The sequence below is a fragment of the Setaria viridis genome, chromosome 2, assembly GCF_005286985.2.
Source record: "Setaria viridis chromosome 2, Setaria_viridis_v4.0, whole genome shotgun sequence".
NCBI classification, from domain to species: Eukaryota; Viridiplantae; Streptophyta; class Magnoliopsida; order Poales; family Poaceae; genus Setaria; species Setaria viridis.
In genome coordinates, this window is record NC_048264.2 from 42,400,349 (window position 1) to 42,416,421 (window position 16,073).

Below are 16,073 nucleotides of genomic sequence, written 5' to 3' on the forward strand. Positions count from 1 at the left end.
TTCTTCTAGTAGGTACGTAGTAACTTTTCTGCAAGTAGATTTACAGATATTTTGTAAAATAAGTGGACGATCAGCCATAGATAAAGGAGTAAAAGATAATGGAAAAAAATAGACGGCCACGAGATTGGCTAATGGAGCAATGATGACGACGATGATGCTCATTGCTTCAAACCTGGGAAATGAGGTTGAAGAATTGGTCTTGATTATCTCACAGAATCTACTTTTTGAAAGTTGGACCAGCCTAACTGTCTCTCCTCTCACTTTTTTTTACTCCAAACTAGACTACCTGCTTCTGGATAGAAATTCAACCCTGCATAATCCTCTGCATTCAAAATATGACCTTTTAGCTCAGTCAGAACTGTTTATATATATAACCAATGTATATAGCGGACTAATTAAGTTTGTCCAAACTGTCACTATCTAAAATATATTGCGTTTAAGAAAATAGTTTATTGTTCCCATTGGTAAGTTCGATATTTCAATGTCAAGCTCAAAGCTCAGGCAATTATATTTGCCTCTTTAATTTGTGAAATATCACTACTATTTATTGTATTTAATTACCTTAAATTTACAATAATATTACTCTATTTATGTAGAAGATTGCTCTGTTTGATAGAAATAATTAGCTAATCTCTTTTAGGATCGATGTGGACCGGGCTCACGATTTGTGGCTATATTATTATTGACTAAATTAATGTAAAACCTACTCACACTAGCCCTGCTCACAAGATCATATCAATCAAACACATTTCCCACAGATCACCATATCTGCTTGATGAATACATTTGGTTGGTTATATTATTGCACCTTGTGTTATTTTGAGATGTCCTAGTGCTACTCAGCTGCATCCTATAGGGAGGGAGCAGGGACTAAAAAAGGCCTGAAAGGCTGAAAACATGATAATGAGGTTCAAGAAAAGAGATGCCCAATGCTTGAAAGGCTCTTTCTTGTCCAGTTTCTTTAGCATACCGCCCCCAATAAACTAATGATGTGGTAGGCAACTCGATGTGAATTGGTTCTAGTCTTTTGTGTTCTTTGTGCTTACTTTATTGGGCCCAAGGTTTTATTATATCTGGGATCATGTTTCAAGGTTAAAATTTTTCTCAAACCCCACATTGACATGGACAAGCAACCCAAATGCTGCTGCCACCTCCACTAGGGCTATGATCCTCACAGGTTTGGTGGCACATGAAAATTTCTCTATATTCTACTAGCCTGATGCATGGATATAATATTGTTAATGTGTTTACCACTAGGTACAAAATACTTGGTGGTAGACCCAATTATTTAGGGCAAGTGTAAGCCTGGGAACCTTTGTTTGACCACTACAATTATAGCTACCATGAGCACACATCTGAACCATATTGTATAATGCTGGTGCTAATGCACGGCCAATTCCATACACAACCATTGTTTAAGTCCTATCACTTCTTTATGTGCCAAGATTATTATCCTCATCATTAAACAATTGTTCTCCCTGCTGCCAAAACTTATCCTTTTATATTAGTGACACATCGATTACTTTACAAGTACGTGTTAATGGCTACCGTATAGACGTATTATGGTAGTTGCAATGGTTTGAAAGGGACTGAATTGGACTCTACAGAGTAGTTAACAGGAGTAGCGTGGCAGGAAAGAGGAAAGAGTGATCTAGAATGGCTTGTCATTAGTGCCTAACAACGCCTTGAATTTTAATAACATCAGTGTACTTCCGGAGAGTAGTTGTTAACTTGTTTAATGTATTATTTGTCCACCATGACTATTTATTGTAAAGATTAAAATATACCTGGCATGTTACCCCCAGAATACCAACATTTCAAAGAGAGACAAATAATACTGTAAAGCTAGGTAGAGCTCATTGGTATCATCTCAGATTCTCATGTACCATTGTACCCTCACTCATGTAGATGATACGTTTACGGTGCATTCTTTTGCTTCGAAAAGAAAGAAAAAAAAGATACAAGTATTATATCTTGGCGTGAATCCCTAGAAACCTACTGCAAAATATGGTTTGGTACGGGTACAGTATTTGCAGATCTGATGGGTAGTTTCATAGAGCACGAATCATATTCTCCTAGCCTGAATGCATGCATGCAGGCAGGCAGCTTTTGTACTCTTCCTCCACTTCATCAGCTGGTGGTAGGTTCGCTACGCTAGGATCATACTACGCCTCAGAGGCTCAGACCCTCAGTAGCGTAGCGTCAGGCACTGTAGCAACCATGGAGGGTAAAAAGGACAATCCCCTAGACTAGTAGGCAGTGTGTAGGAGATAGTGTGGGCCCAGAACAGGTGTGGGGCCGTGCATTACTACATTTATCAATTATCAGTTGGTGCAGTAAAATCTGTTCCTCAGCTGATACTGCCCGTCTACAGTAGTATACCTTATGCAGTAGCAGTTGTGAATGGTGTTCATACTTCATACGAATGCCTATCCAGTGAGCGTTAAATGTACAAGTTTCCAGTTGTATGCACTCCGGAAAAAGAATTCAGAGCTTAAACGTGTTTTTGGATTTTTTTGCATCAGGTCTGGCCTTATGCAATGCGAATGAGAGTCTTAGGGTCTTTTGTTTGAGTTGCAACTTTTGAGTTTTTCTGAAAAGTTGAAAAGCCAACAAAGTGTGTTTAGCTTTTTGAGCTCAAAAAAGCTCATAAACTCTCTGACTTCCAGCTTTTTTCAGGATGCTCAAACAAACGTGACCTTAACCTGATAACCTCTAACCTCAAAGGCCAAGGCCTAAACCCTACAGTCCTACACTAGCGGTTGAACGGTTGAAGTGTTTGTTGGGTAAATCAGAGCAGTTCAACCTAGCCATTTTTTATCCCTAGTCTAGCGCAATGTACATCACAAATCACAAACAGCAGTGACCTGTTCATTTCTGAGCAAAAAGACACGGACCACATGAATGACCTATGAGGACTGAGTGCACTTGCTCAATCAGCAAGTAACAGCCTTTCAATCAACCAGAAATAGTTGAAGCAGGCTCCAAATCAGGGTCCATCTAGAACTCTTGCCCGTCCTTTACCTCACAGTTCTTCTTGTCACAGATTAACATGGCCCAACCCCAACATACTTTTCAGAGGACAGCTAAAGGAAACCAATAATCCCCCCGAGTGAAGTTGCGTCAGGAGCTGGACTCTCGGGTGCATCCAAGCAATGCCAACAGCCAACTACAACATCACAGAAAAAATGAGTTGATACAGATTCAGTTTTCTCCATTAACCAGCTGGCATGTTGTGTTGGCATTGACAGGAACACAAATAGAGTCTCGTCACAATCAACGTAGAAAAGACAGATCTTTACTAGAGATCATTGTCAATGCAGAGAGAAAATCAGCAATGAAGGCATAATTTATATAATTGATATTTTTCCAGTCCTTTTTCACTTATAATATCTTGGTTGCTATGTACAGAAGGCCACAATTAGCTGGGCGACTTTACATTATCAGCTAGTAAAACTTTTCTCTTTCGAGGTTTTCAATGAAATACAGCAATAAGTAGTGCTCTGCAATAGTGCAGGAGAGCCTCAATCTTGCACTGATGTCTTGATGGGGTGGTTATGTACAATGTATCAATGCTCTTTCCAGAAGAAGTAGCAGCAGACTATTGGTGACAATCCTTTGAATTTCCCAAATCAGTTACCACATTCTTCATGCAAGTTTCCTCGCTAAACTCAATATAAGTATACACACAAATGAACAAATCAGATTGATCATCCAGGTTGAATCATTTGGATTAGCGAGAAGAAGGTTCAGAGGCAGAAAGTTTGGTCTCTGACAACTTTTTACTGATCTCCAGCTGCTGCTGTGTTCTGAGATAACCCTGTGCTGAAGAAGTAACTATCTGGATAATGAAGTTTATGACCATGAGCCAAACAACAGTGTTCCAGATCAAAGTGAATGACAGATTCCACTTTCCCTAAACATGGATCAAACAAAACGAACATTTAGAAACAATTGAATAAGAAGAACCAAGATGGCAATATGATAGTAAAATAGGCAGAGTAAATCAGTGGAGCTTCAGTGTTAAATGCCTTTTTATCAAATCAGTAATTCAGTGTATATTGTTTTAGTACTGCGACACCGTACAACCATTTTAATCTCAAGACCCAATGGTTAGGATTTAAATTGACTACCGCCTTATGGCCAGATCACTTCATAGATTGGAACAAGTTAAGCTCATGGCTGCAGTAAATGTTGGATATCCATGACTGCCAGAGTTGAGCGAAATTCATACCTTTACAGCAATAGAAGCTGATGCAGCAACATGAGCTGATAAGAACTTATCCTTGGCCGTCTTCAGCTTGGCAACTAAAGAGGGAACGACGGATGCCACTCCAGGGACAATGCCAAATGCCCATATAAGCCTTTTCTCCACCAAATCAAAAAGTTGGTTGTTGCAGAGAGTAATCACCAATGTTGTCTACATAAGTAATTTGTCAAATATAGTTAGTTGGCTTATCAAAGATGAGATAAGATCTGTATGATATTATGATTACAAAACACAACAGAATGCTGTATAAAAAGTGTACAAGAAATTTGACGAACCTGGAGACAAACTTTAACAATAGCCTTTCCAATCAAAGTTGCTAGAAAAAATTTCCAGAAAGGTATGTTAAATTGTCCACACAGTATACCGGCTAGGTCAAACAGAGGGTTTGGCACCTGACAGAAGAAAGAGTTATAGAGCTTTTCCACATGTCATATTTCAAAAAACAAAGGAATAGAGTGCCCATACAGTAGAGAACTGCTGCAAAGATCATGCACACTAAATTTAAGAGGTTTCCCACGTGTCATATTTAACAAGAAGTCATCCCATGGCTATATTTTGAAATGTACTAGTTCTATAGCAATTCTAGTCAAGTGTGAACATGAGCTTCTAAACAATTTTACATGGTCTTTTCCTAACAGCCTAAACTGGCAAGGTGCTACAAGGCAAGTTGGCATCTGGGGGAAAAAGCAGCATACTTAAATATGACTCGAACAAACAAATTTGAAATGTTAACAGAAAGATACTGACCGAAGCAAGTAGCAAGATTACAGCGAAGCTTAGATGAGACATGATCCATTGCTTGGCCCGATGTAAAGTTGATGACAGAAAGCCTTCTGAAACAGGAGCATTGAAATCTTCTAACTCATCTATTCTGCGGCCTGACATGCTAGCTGTGGTTCATTCATATGAAAGGAGTCAGCAACATAAAGTAACTTTAACAGAATGGGCTGAATGCATCATCCAATTTGATGGTTTCCAAATAATGGCATAATCTTGTAAGGCAAACTGAGCCTACATATAACTTTGTATTATGGATGGCTATGGTCAACTTACAACCTACAAGCCTGATAACCTGCTAACAAGAGAGTTTCAAAACTAACAGACAAGAAAAAAAGGTATCTTTCGAAAAATACTGCATTCTCTTGCATGTTCCAATCTTGTAACTGAATCTTTAGTAACAGAACTTCACAGCAGAATATCAAGAAATAAACATAATTTTAATCTGCTACTCTGGAAGGAAATTCCAGCATAAGTATATATCAGCGGAAAATGGTATTATCATGAAAAGAGGAAAAATAGAAGGGTTGCATATTTTAATTAGCCCTTTGACAACTGATGATTCAAACTTCAAAGTGGAAGAGGTGGATAAAGTGGACAGGTAAGAGAAAACAAAGTTAATCAAGCAAATTATGCTGTAAGCCAACAACTAAGTGGTAAGTGTAAAGCAGTATGGACGGAACCTGCTCTTGAGAGAAAATATGGAGGAAGCTCTCCTAGTGCAGTTCCAATGCCCCAAAGAACAGCTTCGAGATAAACTTTCTGCAGTATTTTGCTGAATGGAATTGTTTCCTGATATATAGGGGCTCCAAACTCCAGACAGTCTTTGTCTAGCCATGATGGCATCCTTTTAAGGAGAATAGTGTCATAAGGAGCACTCTTTAGATCAACCCTACCACACTGAACTGCTTTGATAGTAAATAGGGCAACATGGGGACCTAAATACAATACGAAAGTGTGCAAACCAGAACCTGCAAAATAATTACATGCAAGCTGAAATCCTGGTTATATTTAAGCTAACTAACTAAACTTCCAACTGCACAATTTCACTAATCTGAAACTATTTTCACTTACCTAATCCAATGGATGAAGCGACCCCTAGTATGATCCACCAGAGTCCAAATCTGACATACCAAAGTAATTCCTGTACATGCTGCATCAATGACAACATACCATGTTAATCCAGCTGCAAAAGAGACCATGTAGACTACTGCAATGGGGGTATCGGAAGCAAACTGCCACTAATGTGAACAAGATAAAGCAATGGAGATGAAATTCTCTTGAATAATATGCAAGTACATTTGCTAAAATGGCAGACAGTCTCAGGACGGCTATAAATATAAAGACCTAAAGAGTAGACAATAGAATTTGGTTTATCATTCAGTTTCAAATATTCATATCACACAGAAAAGGCATAACTTTCTGTTAGCTATCACACCATAGTGCAATTCATTGTTGCACCTAGATCACTCAGATTGTTCTAAATAATGTGAAAAACAAATGTTTTAATAACTTTGAAAGAAGACGATACCTTTTCATGTGGGCCAGCAGTGAACAAGAGTAGACCCCAGGTAGCAACAACCAAAAGAAACACAACTTTCAACCGAGAACCTTTCTTCAGAACAGATGAACATGTTCTTCCCAAACTCTGAGCAATGGCTAACACAAAAAATGCCGATGTCTTAAATGGTTGCGACGTCATTGTTAGTCTCTCGAGGTCCACACGATGTTTTTCTCGGAGCTCTGAAATATGAAGTGCAATTGGTTAGAGCATGGTCTACACTGTAGTTTTATATCATCATTATTTGGTTGACAGAATATTTAGGAAATCTTTGGTTTCATCTCATCCTATAGTGAAGTAGTATGGAGATTCGAAAACACCCTCCTAATTTGTTATCTTAAATCAAAGTTTCACTTATCGAGTCTTATCGTAATTATCAAATTCTGCTGCACATGGAAACAAAAAAAATGGCAGCTACTTTCCATAACATAGTTTTCGAAAGGAGGCTTTGGAGGCAGTGACATTTCTATTCTGTCCAAAAAAACTCCACGCTGGAAAATTGAATTTGCATCGAAATCGTAAATCTAAAGGACTAGGCAACAAAAAAAAGAAGAAGAATCCTCACTCCTAGATGCCAATCTTGTTAATTAAAAATCAGTCGGAAGATAAAATGACGAAAAATTAATCTTCTCAGACGCCATCTTCCCCAAAACGAACTAATATCGAACTTTAAAAATGTAAAACCTCAATTTTAACATTCAGAAACGCTCTAAACGACGCTAAGCTTGAATCACAAATCGAGATTAAACAAACCAAAACAAAGCATGCAACTTGGCTAGCCGAAAGAACGGTTCTAGTGCCGCTTTGAATCGCGAGCAAGGGAAACAATCCAAGAAAAGTTTTTCCCCCTAAAATAGAAGGGGATTAGCGATTAGGTATCACCAATTCGCCAGAAGTCAAAATGTAAAAAACGCGAAAGATTCCAACTTTCTAGGAAAACCTCAACGATACGCATTTGCAGCTCCACGGCAGCTAGCGCAGCAACTGCGATTTCCATAAAATTCGACACCACAGATGTCGAAATACGAACAGCTGAATTACGATACGAAACACCCAAGAACTAAACCAACCCTCCGCAAGAACAATGGGCCGGCCAAACACCGCGATCCCTTCCCAAAGCCAACGGGCGATCGACTCACTCACCGGACACGCCCTTGTCCTCGCCGGCGACGACGGCGGGCCCCATCCCTCGGTTCCGGGGTTCCTCTATCTCCCTCTCCCACGTAGATCTGAGCAGCGCGCTGTGGTTGTGTGAGCCCGCCCCGGCCCGCAGCCGCGCGCTATATGAACCGCGAAAAAAGGGCGCGAGCGAGCTTTGCTTCTTCCCGTTTGATGCAGAAACGCCTCCTCTCCGGAGATGACGGAGAGCACGACTGCACGAGCTCGGCGAGGAATCCCTCCTTTCACCTGAGATATCTTTTTCGCAAGCTGCGAGGGGAAAAGCTCGGGGAAAACGGCTTTCGTTATTTATGGGTTTGATGATTTACCCCGTCACGAGCATAGGTGTTTTGGGGACAATATAGATTGGGGAAAAACTGACGTGGTTGTTTGAACCGAATAGTAATCTGGTTAATAATATCTGGGTAGAGTTATGAGCTAGTACTACTTCTAACTTCTTTCCTTTATAAAAAAAAATGTAAATTGAAAAGCATACTGTTTATTTATCTACTCCCTCCATCCCAAATTATAGGACGTTTTGACTTTATTAGATTCATAGACTTTGTTATGCACTTAGATATACCCTATGTCTAGATGCATAATAATATCTATGTACCTACAAAAGTCAAAACGACCTATAATTTAGAACGGAGGGAGTAATATCTTATAGAATTTATTTGCGTCTCCAAAAGAAAAAGGCGGCATCGGTGATTGGCCTGATGATGCTGATTTTTTTAAGGAAAGATGATGCTGATTAGATTAGCACGACTTTGTAACAACAACAAGTGATTTGGTCACTTTAATTCATAAGTGAGCTTAACGGACTGATTTGGAGCTCTTTGATTGATCTCTTAATTTTGAAGGAGTTGTAGAAATTGATTGGTACACTAGTAGTAGTTTAGTGTTTTTTTTTCCACATCCCTCCATCCACAAATGTAAGGACTTGTGAGATCGAGAAAGAAGCTTGGCATGTTGATGAAAAGCTTTCACCGGTCACTTGCAAAAAAAAAACTATTTACTGGCTGCCGGATGAAATATTGTCATCCGAGTATATTTCAAACTAGCAAGACATGATTGGAACGCCGATAATTGCTAGACTCGTTATTCTCTCCCTTCTTGATCTTCACGACGTGACTTCATGGACGGCCTCATGTATATTTTACTTCCCACGATCTCGAGACCTTTTCTTGGTTTAAGGTGGCGACTTTACTTTAATGTATGAGCTACTTCTTGAGGGGGACAAAGCTAACTGACAAGCAAGAGTTTTCTTGAGGGGTAGGAGTTTTCTTGAGAGGGACAACGAAAACTGATGAGGGAAAAACCGACGTGGTTGCTTGAGCTGAAGGGTTAAAAGCAAGTAATCCCGTCCTTAATTCAGGGATGGAGTTACGAGTAACTTCTTCCTTCTTTTACAAAAAGAAAAATTGAAAAAACTGCTTTGGGTGGAGCCACATCACCATCATACCACATGTACAAGTACAACCCATTACAACTTTGTTACAGTCAAGTGATCCCTTTTTCCCCACTAGACAATCAGGTGATATTCGAACCTTTTGATTCATATATATACACCTACTAACCAATTACATTGTATAAAAAAGAGAAACAAAATCTTATTGCCCATATGGTAAAACTTTGGCACACTGGATTCCAAACGAGCAAGACATAATTCGAATCGATGGATGATTGCTATTCTAACAGTCCTCCTTGGTCTTTACGGCGGCCTCCTCTTCCCAGATCCATATTTTTTATAAAAAAAATATTTTCACGTGGCCTGTTCTGTTATCCTCCAATGAGACGTGATGGGCTGATGGCGTTGCCATTTGCCATCATTGCCGCCGGTCGGCGACCTCGGCGAGGAGCGGCAACCAGCCACGCCGGGATCGCACGAGCCGATCCTCCGGCCGGGGAAAGCCACGGCGGCGAGATTTCGTGCACGCCACCAGGAACGACCAGAAGGAAAACCTCGCTGGAAACCGACGAGCACGACGCGAGCCGCGTGACGAGGTGGCGTCCAGCCCCGGGCCGCCCGGGGTGCAAAGGAATCGATCGGTTAGACTTGCGAATCCGTGTCGCCGGATGCGTATCGGCATCACGCGCGTCAGCGGCAAGGAACCGGGTTGCCTGCTGGAGGAAGCTACCTTCAGGCGAAGCATCGTTGGTCTTGGTCAGATTCGGAGTTCAGAAAATACAAGGGAATTTTTAGGATTGCCCGTAACCTGTCGTTGTACACGTCTGCAGATGTTCAGAACAAGAAACAAAAAATAAAAGGATGTTCAGTGCTCAGGTAAGAGCTACTGGCACAGACGAAGGTTTCAACAGATTTTGCTGCTATGCAAGCCAGCAGAGCATAATAGAGAGCAAGCACTGCATGAGCATCGCAAGTTCAGAGATCAGACCAGACTTAAACAGTGGAATACTGGAATCAGAGCAAATCAGTCTTGCACGAGCCCAGCAGGCAGCAGAGAACTAACGAGGTACCATCCGGAAATCTGCCCATCAGTCAGCAAAATGGGCCTACAAGCAGCTCCTTTTAGACTCGGTGTTGCTACGAGAATATACACCTACCGGTAATCTGAACAACAGGATTCAACCCGGCATGGATGCCCAGATTTTCTTGATGTATTTGGGTTGCCCAACAGCTCCTCATTCTGCCTCCTTTATGCAAGGAGGTTCAAGTCCAGAAATAGAAGCAAACAGAAAAGAACATTGGGCACAGATATAAACAGCTTTAACTTTTAAGAATGCTAGCTATATTTTCTTGGACATTATCTTTTGCGTTTTTGTCAAAGGGCTCATCTCCGATGTAGAGATCAAAGAGAGACCTGCACAAGAGCTTGCTCTGGATGTTCCCCACTTCCTCACCTTCAACTATACGCATAGAGAAAACAAATTATTAATCATTAGCATTGAGCATCAATTTAATTCATGCTAGAAATTCATAAACAGTTGAAATAGTAGGCACAGAAAAAAAATTCACGAATATATCACTGTGCAGAAATGCCATTACACACGGGATGCATCATTAAGTAATGTACAGTCATGACCTTTGGAGCTGTGGGAGACTAGGTTTGATGGTAATACTTAATACTTGCCATTTTCTGGAGCAATATGGCAGTGCCTCGGCTGTGGTGGTACCACTGCAGCCCGAGGGAGGAGGACGGGCAGGTGGGAGGAAGGGTGGTGAAGGAATCTGCCGTGGAAAGAGTGGCGGCGGCATGGCCATGGTGTACGGTAGCTGTGACTGGGGCAGAGGCACAGTGGGATGTGGGGCATCACTGGCAGCAGGAGTTCTCATATGCTCGAGAAAGAGTGGAGGATGGAGGTGGAGCATTATGTTAGCTGATTCAACAGCTTCTGATTAGCTCGGTCCATTAAAAGAGTTAGATGGTTTGAAACATAAAATCTATCAGATGTTCCCTCTACAGAACTCTTCTAGCATGTAGAAAGATAAGGGCTGATCTCATAAACTGTGAACAAAGACTGTGCCAGGGACTCAGGTAACAGACACATGTATATTTATTGCAACAGCAGAGAAAGGAAGTCTTCAGAATAAAATGAACTTACTGCTTATTTTAAGCACATGGTTTGATTCCCTTGAAAGTTCAATCACAGAACCCTTTGGTAATTTGTATTCGTCCTTAAAAATTGCAACAAAGCTGTGAAAGATCAAGGTTTAAAATCTATTAACCTTGGTAATGAAATTTGAATGTACAATAGTAACGTAATAGCATCATTTGCGCAAAGAGCTACTTAGTTTCTCAGCTAGAATAAGGCATTCATGTCACCGTAACACTTTATAAATTTGAACAGTCTAGTTGTAGTATCTACCGAGCCTATTAAGTCTCAACACCAGACCATTCGGCAAACTACTGACATTCTTGCAATCATATCAATTAATCATATTGTGCTGAAATATATTGCAATTAACATTAAAAGTACCATCTGCATGAACCTTATTTTATACTTCCCTTGTTTTTTTTTATCAGTGAGCAATCAGTCCCCTATCATTGATAGCACAAATTTCACATTCAGCAGAAGGATCACAATTAACCACCAAACTATTAGTCCCAACTAATTAACAAGCTTACACATGACATGAATAAAATGTTCCTGTTTGTACTAGATGAATGCAATGGGAATTTTGGAGGAATGTACCAATTCCTACTAGATTTCCTGTGCTCCAAAACAACCCATTCAAGGTTTGTGAAGATGGATATGATGCGAGTCCTATGATCAATACGAACTTGAATGCATTATGAGCGGTCCATTTCTTCAGTTAAGCCAAACACAAACTTGACAACCGTGACACTAAATTATGTTATTGGAAAGTAAATAATCAAGTTTATGTGTTAAAGCAAGCATTGTAGCAAGCTCATCAACAAAGGCCTCGAAGAAGTTTCTGCATTTGTTCCACAAGGACACAACCGAAAGGGACCTGAATTACAGTTACCTCTGAAGCAACTCTTTGGTGTCCTGTCCACCAAACTTCTGAAGCCTGCTTCCCACACTCTTCTCAAATGCGCTGCGAACTGAGCGAATGCTCAACCTCCCATATACAATCTGCAGCTTGACCGTCATCCGTATGTCGTGCTCTAGCGCATCATTGATCAGCTCAGCATTTTCCTTCAGTTCAGAGCCCGAGAACTTCTGGTACTTCTCCTCCAGCTGCTGTTTCAAATCGTTGCCATCCGCGTACACGCCTACACAAAGCGACATTTCAAAATTCCCTCTTTACTATAGCGCTTTTCTTCCAATGGAGAGATCAATGGTGTCAGTTTTAGCGGATTACCGAACGCGTAGACGTCGATGGACTTGAGCCCGAGGACGCTGGTCTTCCGGAGGCCGACGCCGAGGAGGCGGCGCCCGGCGGAGGCCTCGGTGGGGAATGCCACGCCGGTGCGGGGCTCGACGGAGCCGGGGGCCGCCCCGTCGGCCAGGGAGAGGGAGGCCCAGAGAGGGGCGGAAGGGGCGGGGTGCGGGACCGACCGGCCCGCGGATTTGGCCGTGAGGGTCAGGCTGGCCGCTGCTACCGCGGCCGCCGCCGCGGCAGCGAGTGTGGCGGCGATGGCGGCGCCGTTGGGGCCCGGCGTTGGCGGGAGGCGGGGGACGGCGGCGGTGGGGAATCGGAGGGAGACCATGGCTGCGACTGCGACGACGAGAGGCGAGGCGGAGGCTGGTGGGCAGGGGTAGTGAGGTGCGGCCGTGCCGGGGCGGAGGACTCGATGTGGCCATGTGGGAGAGCGGCGCGGATGTGGCGTGGGCGTGGCGGCAGTGGCGAGGGGGACCCGTTTTTACTTTTTCTGTAACGTTTTTCTGATAAATTTGCTGTATTTGATATCCTAATAAAAGGATTCGTAAATTTGACACAAAAATTAACTTTAAAAAATAGCTCTCAAAATATTGGATGCTTGATTTTCTGATATTTTTCCGTTTGTTAATCTATTTTCTTTTGTTTTTATTATTTTAGTATATTATAAAATAACGCTTGTGCCTTTGTCTATTTTTCATCTCCAATTATTGCAAAAGTGTAACATTCATTATTGATATTTCATTTGGTGCAAATCAATCTCTTAACTAACTAATACCTGTGCATTCATCATCCCACGTTAGCTTAATCATGGTTTAGTGTCATATAACATCGGTTTAGGCCATGTAATCATCTTACTAATCACTGCTTAGCAACATCTAATGTTGAATCAATGCTATAATAGTTTGTTGAGAATTGATTCCATTAATTTTTCCGAAATTTTTTTATGGGGTAAGGAATTTAGAGGATTTATTGATTTTTTTTATTAGTTAGATGATTACGTGGCATAAACCATCATCAGATGGTACTAAATCACTATTAAACTGTGGTGGGCATGATAAATGCACCAGTTCAGTTTAGTTAATTAAGAGGTTGGTTTGCACCAAATGAAATATGAGAAATGAATATCACATTTTTGTAGTACTTGAGGGATGAAAATACACTTTATCCTATATTTTATGACGTTTTTCTTTTCTCCCATAGCTTGTACTCCCTCCATTTTGAACAGTAGGCCATTTTGATTTTTATAAATTTATAGATTTTGTTAGGAACCTAGACATAGGATATATCTAGATGGATAGAAAAAATTATAAATCTTGAAAAACCAAAATGAATTATAATTTGAAACGGAGGGAGTATATAAAGTAACATTTATGCCTCTTAGTATATAAAATATCGCTAGTTTCACAAGATTTGGTAGTCGTGGCATCACAATATTTGGTATATGCGGCTAAGAATTTTTTTTTACCCCTTTTAAAAAAATCTAGCACCTGGGTGGTAGTCCAGGCTATGAATCGATTGTCATTCAATGTCAGATATATCTTTGTAGGTTGTATATCCTGCTGTGCGGAGGCTTAGAGTGTTTTAATTTCAAAACTTTGTAGTAACTCTATATTATGCTTCAAAAATATTTTTCTTTTGCAAATGACTTCATCAAGTACGAATAACCCTCTAAACTACTTTTTGGTTCAACTGACTCCCACAATTATGTAAAATGATCCAATTTACCTCTTGATAAAATTTATATTTTTATTTCTTCATGTACAACTGAAGTTTTAAATTAAATATTGTAAGTTATAGAAACAACATAACTTATATTTTAACATATTATAAGTTTCATAATTACTTTGTAGAATTATATATCCGAAGAATAAATATTATTATATGTTCTACCCTATTAAAATATGATGAAAAAGTTCATAAGGTATTTTTCTATGTGTGCTATTAATATGCAAAAATTTTAATTAAAACTCCATGTGTGGAGAAATAAAAAAGGATAATCTTATTAAGGTAAATTGGACCAATTCATATAGTCACGGGAGTAAATCGAAAAAAAATAGTTTAGGGATTATTCAGACTTCACCATGCTTAGAAAAGTATTTTGGACTTTTTCTTAAAAGTTAATAAAAACTTAGTATATAGAAGAAAAATCATGCAGAGGCTGAATGTTAACTCCTTTTAGGAAAAAAAAAACTCCGAAGCAACATTCTGTTGGAATCGTGTTGTTGTGTACAGTAACAACCTGTCGCCACACCGTCAGATTTGAGACTATCCATCTTGTTTCCTCCGTATAAAAATGTGCCCGAGCCATCGTTGTTTACACCCATGCAACCCGGCTTCATTTCATTTCTTCTGCGATCGATTGGTTGCCAGATAGCAGCCGCAACCACCGCTGCCTGCTTCACCTTTCTCCTCCTGAATGGTGTGTACTGTGTACGCATGCATGCAAGCCTCTCCCTCTTTGCTCGATCATATCATTTCGCTTGTGCTCATCATTAATCTCTTACTGGGATTTTACGTGCGTTGTTTTGTACTGCGCTTAGTCGGCGGTGTGGAGCCCCGGCGGTGCCACTGTGACGACGACGAGGAGTCCGAAAAGCTCCTACATCAGACATTACATGCTAAATTTTCAAGTCAGCTCAAAAAGATCCAAAAGTTTTTCCATGATAAACTTTTGCCACTGGACTTGTTATGAAACTCATAAATTAGTGGGCTTATACCATATTTACATCTTTATTAATAAGTTGAAGGATTACATCATGAAGGTGAATGGTTTGTCATGAAGCTAAATGGTTATCTTCTTCCTTTATGAGGGTATGTTTGGTAGAGCTCCATTTGATTCTGATTCTCTATGGGAGCTGGTTCTTTGAGAGAAGTGATTCTGTGGCTGAGAGTGATTTTATTTGATTCTTTAGTATAAACTCTTAAAATCAGAATGGAGAATCACTTTACAGAATTAGGAGAAACTACTTTTTTCAACTCCCAACCTTAGTTCATTTCAGATAATCATTTTATGAAATCAGTAGAGAATTAATTTTCTCTAAATAATTGTTTGCAAAAGGTTCTGCTCGATTTCAGCAAAGAATCAGCTTTGGGAGCTCTGCTAAAAAGAAGAACTCAGGGAGTCACTCAACCGATATAGACAAATGAAGATGGCTCCCATCCGATTGTTGACACGTTATTAGCAGGTCCCATTGAGTTAAGATATGTTCATCATCTCCACCGAATCCTCACTCCCGTTTGACCTGCCCCCGGCCAGCACCTTTTGTTTGTTGGGATATTGCTGCGGAGTACACACCACCACCACCACTGTTTTCTGGGAACGCGCTGTAGCAGCTAGAGATCGCAGCAGATTCAAACCACGCACCTGTATCTGTATACTGGATTTTACATCTTGTTTACGAGTAATTATATAAGCTAGCTGTTGATCTGTTCGCTTCGCACTATCCTAACTAATCACTTTCCTGCTTATTAGCTCAAAGATGCTGCATGCGCCGG

The 16,073-nt window shown here is 40.5% G+C and overlaps 2 protein-coding genes across 2 annotated transcripts; both read right to left on the reverse strand.

Annotated features, from left to right (window-relative positions):
* Positions 1-3,330: 3,330 nt before the first annotated feature.
* LOC117846366 (vacuole membrane protein KMS2) lies at positions 3,331-8,097 on the reverse strand. Its single transcript, XM_034727508.2, has 8 exons — positions 7,751-8,097; positions 6,578-6,789; positions 6,121-6,199; positions 5,730-6,017; positions 5,017-5,159; positions 4,545-4,661; positions 4,234-4,419; positions 3,331-3,915 (listed from the first exon to the last, which is right to left on the reverse strand). The coding sequence occupies exons 1-8, from the start codon at positions 7,791-7,793 to the stop codon at positions 3,733-3,735; spliced, it is 1,251 nt and encodes a 416-aa protein (XP_034583399.1). The 5' UTR covers positions 7,794-8,097; the 3' UTR covers positions 3,331-3,732.
* A 2,072-nt stretch (positions 8,098-10,169) lies between these two features.
* Positions 10,170-12,989, reverse strand: LOC117841942 (fatty-acid-binding protein 1). Its single transcript, XM_034722265.2, has 4 exons — positions 12,558-12,989; positions 12,219-12,468; positions 11,333-11,424; positions 10,170-10,636 (listed from the first exon to the last, which is right to left on the reverse strand). Exons 1-4 carry the CDS (start codon positions 12,904-12,906, stop codon positions 10,497-10,499), a joined length of 831 nt encoding a protein of 276 aa, XP_034578156.1. The 5' UTR covers positions 12,907-12,989; the 3' UTR covers positions 10,170-10,496.
* Between the last annotated feature and the right edge of the window lie 3,084 nt (positions 12,990-16,073).

Excerpts from the sequence above, each read along its gene's own strand:
- LOC117846366 (XM_034727508.2), bottom strand. The coding sequence starts at position 7,793 with ATGGGGCCCGCCGTCGTCGCCGGCGAGGACAAGGGCGTGTCCG. Across the intron at positions 4,420-4,544 it reads TTGTTAAAGTTTGTCTCCAG|ACAACATTGGTGATTACTCT; the intron begins GTTCGTCAAATT and ends TTACTTATGTAG. Across the intron at positions 3,916-4,233 it reads CAGCTTCTATTGCTGTAAAG|GGAAAGTGGAATCTGTCATT; the intron begins GTATGAATTTCG and ends ATCCATGTTTAG.
- LOC117841942 (XM_034722265.2), bottom strand. The coding sequence starts at position 12,906 with ATGGTCTCCCTCCGATTCCCCACCGCCGCCGTCCCCCGCCTCCCGCCA. Across the intron at positions 12,469-12,557 it reads CATCGACGTCTACGCGTTCG|GCGTGTACGCGGATGGCAAC; the intron begins GTAATCCGCTAA and ends CGCTTTGTGTAG. Across the intron at positions 10,637-11,332 it reads CCATGTGCTTAAAATAAGCA|TTGAAGGTGAGGAAGTGGGG; the intron begins GTAAGTTCATTT and ends CTATGCGTATAG.